This window comes from Scylla paramamosain, chromosome 23, assembly GCF_035594125.1.
Source record: "Scylla paramamosain isolate STU-SP2022 chromosome 23, ASM3559412v1, whole genome shotgun sequence".
In the NCBI taxonomy this organism is placed as follows: domain Eukaryota; kingdom Metazoa; phylum Arthropoda; class Malacostraca; order Decapoda; family Portunidae; genus Scylla; species Scylla paramamosain.
Window position 1 is genome coordinate 3,315,486 of NC_087173.1, and position 7,500 is coordinate 3,322,985.

At 46.5% G+C, this 7,500-nt stretch overlaps 1 protein-coding gene across 7 annotated transcripts in view; it reads left to right on the top strand.

Annotated features, from left to right (window-relative positions):
• LOC135112022 (uncharacterized) overlaps positions 1-7,500 on the top strand; it is a 243,415-nt gene that overhangs the window by 199,917 nt on the left and 35,998 nt on the right. For 6 of the 7 annotated variants that reach the window (XM_064025865.1, XM_064025860.1, XM_064025859.1 and 3 more), the window contains one exon: positions 5,680-7,221. In XM_064025865.1, coding sequence (XP_063881935.1) covers positions 7,015-7,221 — 207 coding nt within the window. In that variant the 5' untranslated portion in view covers positions 5,680-7,014. Of the gene's footprint in view, positions 1-5,383; positions 7,222-7,500 lie in introns of those variants that run through there. The other variant, XM_064025863.1, reaches the window with a different exon arrangement.

The window sequence follows — 7,500 nt, forward strand, 5'->3', positions numbered from 1 at the left end:
TTTCATTATCGCTTCATTGTGAAAAAAAATAGCAGTGAGTCTTATTTTCGTATTTGTGTTGTTGGAGTGGTTTGCATCGTGGCGAATCAGCAAAAGTGAATTAGTGTGATAAACTCGCATCAGTGTTATCAGCGTTGGTTTTATTGGGAGCTAAGAAAAATAAATAAATGAATGTATGTATAAATTAATGAACCAATAAAAAAATAAAATAAAATAAAATAAAATAAATGCTCGTATGTGTTGTTAGTGTTGTATTTCATGGCGAACTAGGAAGAATAAATAAGTAAATAAATATATCAACGAAAGTATAAATAAAAGAGAAAAAAATCATTAAAAAGAGAAAGAAAAAATAAATGTGGGTGTCAGTCTGGCGTATTTTTCAAAGTGACAATACAGAGAGAGACTCATTAAACCCTTTACTGTGTTGCTCATCCTTTTCTTAACATGATGAGTGCTATAAAAAAATAAAAATAAATAAATGAATAAATAAATAAAGATAAATTGTTTGCAAGGACAGAGAGAGAGAGAGAGAGAGAGAGAGAGAGAGAGAGAGAGAGAGAGAGAGAGAGATGCTTTTGTTCTTTTAGGGTACGAAACTATTTGAAAGACTGTGGTGCAAAAAAAAGAAAAAGAATGGGTCTTAAACGACGTAGGTAATTATGTAAAGGGAAAAAAAAAAGCATTTGCCTAGCAGGGAAAAATACTAACAGTCTACATTTACCGTTTCCAGATTTCCTTCTCTAAAATTAAGCGGAATTTCTTTTCTCTCCTTCATTCTTTCTCTCTCTCTCTCTCTGTTTTTTTTTTTTTTTTCTTCTTCTCTGGGGATTAAGGAAAGGTAATTATTCCGTCTTTTAAGTCAGAAAGGCAAATTACCTTCATCAATAAAATCGTTCGTAATTGTTGGCCTAATCGTTTCCGTATTCTTAATCGCTTCCTCGTCTTGATGTTGTAGTATTGGATAAGGTTCAGAGTTACCTTTCACCTTTGACCTTTTGCAGTCTTCCGCAGTGTCGAGGAGTGGCTTGGTGGTGGTGGTGGTGGTGGTGATAGAAGTGGTACATAGTAGTAGTAGTAGTAGTAGTAGTAGTAGTAGTAGTAGTAGTAGTAGTAGTAGTAGTAATAGTAGTAGTAGTAATAGTGGAAGTAGTTTTCGTGTTCTTTGTTTTATTCTTTATTTTATTTATTTATCTATCTATCTGTCTATCTATCTATTTGTCAATTCAACCCCTCATTCATTCATTTATTCGCTCATTCATTCATTTATTCTTCTTTATTCGCTATTATCCCTTGTTTCTTTTTTGTATATTTTCCTCTTTTGTTATTCGTTATCCTTTGTAATCCTTTGTAGTAGCAGTAGTAGTAGTAGTAGTAGTAGTAGTAGTAGAAGCAGCAGGAGCAGTAGTAGTAGTGATGACAGCAGTAACAGTAACACTAACACCTAAGACCATCTGCTGTGCGTGGCCGTGTCTCCGTAGCAAGCACAGCAGGGTCTTTCTCGCTTCACGCTCCCCTGCCGCTGGAGATCACGCCTCGCTGTCCCCCCCTCCCCCCCACGTCCACCTACCTGCGTATCTTTATGGCAGAGGGGGCAGACTGGCGGGACAACACTGTGCTCATTGGAGGAATGCAAAAAGTCGAGCCTTGCCCTTATTCTAAAACTCTTTCCTCCCACACCACTGCTATCTTCAAAGGCCACAGAGATAATGAGCCGGATTTCTCCTATTGACAAGGGAAAAAACTTGTTAATCTGTCACTAGAATCGTAAAAACGCGCTTGGAACTCTTGTAACGTCGACTAGAGTCTTTGAAAAGTAGTCAGGGTACGCGACAGAAGTGTTTCTTAATTCAGTCCTGTGAGTTACGTGTTCATCGCCTCGGCCACGTGTCCTCATTTTTCAGGTGAAATTAAGGTCGAGACTCAGAACCTGCTCTTTGTGTGTTTGGCGGCCATTGCATTGTTATTCGGGCGCTGGAATACGAGTACGCGATCCGGGAATAGACTGGCAGGCGAAGGAGATGAATGGAGGAGATTCTGGGAAGGGTTTGTGTTGTTGTGGAATGTTGAAGAGGTGGTGGAATTAATTGTGATAATGGTGATGGTGATGAATGGTTCTCTTGCACCTTGTTTTCTTTTTGTGAGGTGCGCTTGAGTAAATCCTGAAGACATGAAAAGATAAACAAATGTAATGGAAAGAATAGAAGTCCCCTTTATTCTCTTTTTCATTTGGTAGGAAGGGGCAAAATTCCTGATAGAAATGTTTCCAACCATCCGTTCCAGCCAGTGTTTAGTTACATCTCAGCCTTGTAAGGGATTGTGAGATGCACGCCTGATGAAAATTTTGATAAAGTTCCCAGTGAAGTTCCCAGCACCAGCTTCTGCCACCTTTTAATTGTCCTAATGGCTCACAAGGCCTGCCCGCTCCTCGCATTCAAGTAGATAAGTGTGTTCCGAACTCACTGACGCCCAAAGTCTTAACAGTGTGTCCTCAACTACCTTAACTTACTGACACCCAAGAGTTTCCTAAAGTGTCCAGGTCAAGGCAGGAGGCAGGGCTGTCCTCTGTCCCCCTCGAGGTGAATGTGTGTGTCCTGAACTCACTGGTGCCCACAAGGATGGCTTTTATGTGAATTTCAACCTAAGTAAATTCCACACTCATAAAGATTCTTTCCTGAAATTTCAGCAAAAATAATTCTTCCTGTGATAAAATTCCCCGAACTAGCCCCAAACTTGTCGCGACCTAACCTATCCTCTCCTGAGCTTGCCTTCTTGAAACCTAACTTAATCTAACCAAACCTGACATAAAATAACTCGACCTATCTCGACCGAATCTGATCTATTTAGCATACCCAAATTTATAAGATAAACTGTTTTGTATTAATTTAATTAGTTCATTGTTCTATAGGAAACTTTTCATCAGGAAAAACTTATGTTATACCTGATCTAACATACTAACTTAACCCATCCTAACCTCAACTTCCAAATATTTATCATTGTGGGAAATATTTTGTGTACTGGAATGTTTGTGATGGAAATTTTACAGCAATGATTTCGTTCTTTTTAATGTTAGAGGGATTCTGGCCAAAGACAACAAAAAGACGGCAAAAAAAAATAAATAAATAAAGTAAAATAATAATAATAGTAATAATAATGATAATAATAACAATAAAAAGTCTACTAAGGATCTCAGTCCCAAAAGAACATCCGAAGGTAAGCGATCAGAGTTACGACACGCAGCAGAGGATACGAAAATCCCCCTGGCTGCGCTCCATGACACTGCCGCACCGCCCCTGCAACGAACGCCGCGACTGGTGGACTTCCCCTCCGTAACACTATTTTGTTCCCTCCCGGCGCCAGTCGCCACGCGGGCATCGATCCCCCGCCGCTCCTGGAGTATTTCACCGCCACACCAGCGGCTTCCTGTCCCACGCCGCCACCCCGCCACGCAGGGGAGGACTGACCGACCCCTGGGCCAACTTTCCGCATCGAGAGAACTTTTTAACAATATTCCTCTTGACTTTGGGGACGTGGTGACATTGAGCCTGGTGGTGGTGGTGGTGGTAATGGTGGTGGTGGTGGTAGTGGTGGTGTTTTGGTGGTCTTGATGTTGGTAAATGTAGCAGTGTTGTTTTTTTTTTCTTTTAATGTTAGACTGATGATGGTAGCAGTAGTAGTAGTAGTAATAGTAGTAGTAGTAGTAGTAGTAGCAGTAGACAAAGGTTGTTATCCCTGTACCAAATTCCATCTACAATAATTTAAAGAAGAGACCCCCAATTCCCATCCGTCCAACATAAATTTCAAACCCCGGTATTGAAGCAAGAGACAGTGAGACAAAGCGCGCTAACCTTACACATGTCATGATTAAGCTAAGACCTCCGCTTCCTGTCGCCGCATTACACCTGATGTTACTTAGTGCTTGGCGAGAGTCACGTAGTATCCTTGACCACATGGAGGAGGAGGAGGAGCAGGAGGAACAGGAAGAGGAGGAGAGAAGGAATAGAGAGAAAGAAAGGGAGCGTAAGAGTGTGAAGGAAAATAAGAGGAAAATAGTGTAAAAGAATGAGGAAAAATGAAAAAAAGGAATGGAGGAAAAGAATGCGAAGGAGAGAGAAGGAAGGAAGAGTAAGGATACGAAGGAGGAAGAGATACAAGTAGAGTAAACGTAAGAGGGAAAAGGAGAGGAAGAGAGGGCGAAAATGTGGAAGAGGAGGAAGAGAGAGAAGAGAGAGTAGGGATACGAGGAAGGAGGAAGAGAGGGAAGAGAGAGTAGGGATACGAGGAAGGAGGAAGAGAGGGAAGAGAGAGTAAGAGAGAGTAAGGACGTAAAGAGAGGCACCCCCACCCCCACCCCCACCATCACCAGCATCCGCACAAAACCGGTTCCGACCAACTCAAAGAAAACGACGTGAAGGCTCGATATCCTGAACTAAAGAAAACAATACCAATGAATACAAAAATAAACTTGTTTACTATCAAGGCACAAGATGGCGGCGTACTTGGTCCTTGGCTGTAATTGATTCCTTGTTTATTTGATGCGATGCTAAATTAAATCGCAAGGAAAAGGTCGCCCGGGGAAGCAATACGCTCTACAATATTAATCCCTGCCAGCAATAGTCCCCCTTGAATTCTCGTTCGATACTTTACGTTTTCTTCGACTACTTTTGTGTTAGAGAAATCGATCCATTTTATGAATAACTAAAAAGAAGTGGACTAAAAAAAATTCGAGTAAAGGTAAATTTTTAAAGGAAGGAAATTGACTTAGTAAGAAGTGAATAGCTGTGGATATTGATTAGAAAAGTTGGCTCATGAAAATTGTATGAATATTGGCAACATACTCATTGTTATTATTATTATTAGTAGTAGTAGTAGTAGTAGCAGTAATAGTAGTAGTAGTAGTAATATTCTAGAAGTTGTATCAGTTGTAGTAGTTATAGATATGTAATAATAGTAGTAGTAGTAGTAGTAGTAGGATCGATGTGGCGCCAGTATTGTTCTAGTGTTTGTGTGTGTGGGTGTGTGTGATGAGGGAGAATAAAAGTAGGGAGGTGAATGAAGGGGTGCTGTAAGTGAGGTCATCATTACCCTTTGCATGAGAGAGGGAGAAGAGGAACCAGAGAGAGAGAGAGAGGGGAAAAAAAAAAAAGAAGGGGGAAGGGAATGTAAGGAATGGACGAAAGAGAGAGAGGGGGAACGGTGGTCATGTCACGGCGGCGTCATGCAGTAATATCCGGTGTAAGGACTTCCCTCCTCCTCCTCCTCCTCCTCCTTCCCTCCCTCTTTCCCTCCCTCTCGGTGCGCACGGTCGATCCCTCACCATGACGTCACCATCACTACAGCTCTTCCTTCGTCACCTTGCACTCACTCTCTCTCTCCTCTTCTACAGAATTTCACAAGCAGAGGCGAGATCAATACTGCCTGACTTCGTGCTCACGTTCTCATTGGCCTTTGAAGCGATGTACGCTTGAATATTGAGGGTTAAGAGGAAGGGCGAAGGAGAGGTGCTTAGGGGTCAGAGGTGACTAGGAGGGTGGTGCAGGGGAGGGGAGGCGGGGAGGGTGAAGGACTCGTGCCAGAGTGGAGGAAAGAGAGAAGGAGGGTGTGGGAGGAAAGTGATGGTGTTTGGGTCTTATAATTACAAGTGGGGTTACTATTAACACTCCGGTGTGGCGTGTGTCGTAGATCGAGGGGCACTGATGCATGTAAGGGCAGCTGCGCACATCAGGGTGTGGGCGTGGAGGGCGCGTGACTGCAGCAGCGGCGGCGTGCAGGCGTGGGCCAGCTGGCGGCATGTGGCACCGAGTCAGGTGGTCTACGACGAAGGCCCAGCTGGCTGACAGTTTGTGCGAAGTCCCGGCGTGACGCTCTCCTCCTCCCCGCCGCTCCTTCCCGCACCCCGCCCCTCCTCTCCCTCCCGCTGCAGCACCCCGCCCTCACCGCCCCGCCGCCCCCCATCGTCCTCGTCAGTGTTGTCGCCCCGCAGCGGAGCGTGAGAGCGGTGGTGGGAGCCTCGAGGGCCAGCGCCACCGTCCACGTGTTTCTGGCACCACGTCACTGTGCCACTCACGACGCAGACCTGCAGACCTTGTGTGTGTTCCTCCCGCACCTCCTGCAGCTCAAGACGTGGCCTCTCCCCTTGTCACCGCGGCACCAGCACCCTCCTCAGTGACCAGGGCGCCTCCCTTTCACCACCAGAAGGACGAGGACGTGTTTCTCGGTGACTCAGCATTTCTTGTTTGTGTCGTCAAGATCGGCAACTGATTCATTCTTGCACTCTTGGGTGAGGCGCACGGACCTTCCCTTCCTGAACGGTCTGAACACGCTGCCGTCGGGGTGTTTGTGTGGCCACCTGTGGGTCCCGTGCCCCGCGCCCCCCCCGCCGTACTCACAGAGACAGAGGCGGGCGGGCCATTAAAGCCGCGTGGCGAGGCTGCTGCTGGCGGCTGTTGTGAGTAGTTGTCTTTTCACTTTGACCGCCGAGGAAAGTCAGTAAAGAATCCAGGAATTCTTCGAAACTTTAGTCAGCAAATCCCGTGAGTTGCGGCAGAAAGTGGCACAGCGTGTGACCTTTGAAAAGTTTTAAGCGCTTTAGTCGCGGAGTGTCTGAAGGTGAGCGTCGCGGGGTTCCCGTGTACACAGCCAGACGAGTTGCCTGACGGAGGAGCGACGGAACACAGTTTGCAGTATTACGTAGCCTGCACAACACTGACTTACATCATCCACCAGCAAAGGCGTCGATTCCGGGGCGTGGGTGTGGGTCTCGGCGGTGCCTGTCGCGTGAGGCAGCGAGGTGACCCCAGCCCCACCACCACTACTGCGGCGGCGAGGGGCTATCCTCCCCCCTCCCCTCAGTCCCCACCCTCATGCCGGGGTAGCCACCGCCCAGCGTCTTAATTAATACCTGACGCAACGACTTCCCAATCCCAAGATGGTGTAGCCCCTCACCACCACCACCCTCACCACCACCACCACCACCACCCCATAAGGAGCTCCTTCCTCGGGGCCACTTCCCTCGCCATGGCCTCTCAGGGGGCGCACCCGGCGTGCCTCTTCCTGGCCCTGACGCTGCTCATGACAGGCGCAGCCACGGCCATCCTTTGCACCGCCATCCTCACCAACTACTGGGAGCTGATCACCTTTGACCGGGAGGCGGTGGAGGCCATCACCGCGCGCCACAACAACACCCACACCCTCACCTGGCTGTGGGAGGGCAAGGTGGGGAAGGTGAGTAGCCCCTCTCTCACTACTCCTCCCCTCCCTATTCACCTCACTCATCCCTCTTATCACACTCACCCTAGTAAGCTACAACACGTCTGCTGCTGCTCCTTTGTACTAGTTCTTTTGTCTTTCTTTGTACTCCTCCTCTTCATCCCTGCCTGCATTGTCGCCCAAGTCACCACCACCACTCTATTCATTGTCACTGTAAACTTCACCACCATCATCATTGCCATTCTAGGCATCACCACCATCACTATCTTCATTGTCATTCTAAACATCACCATC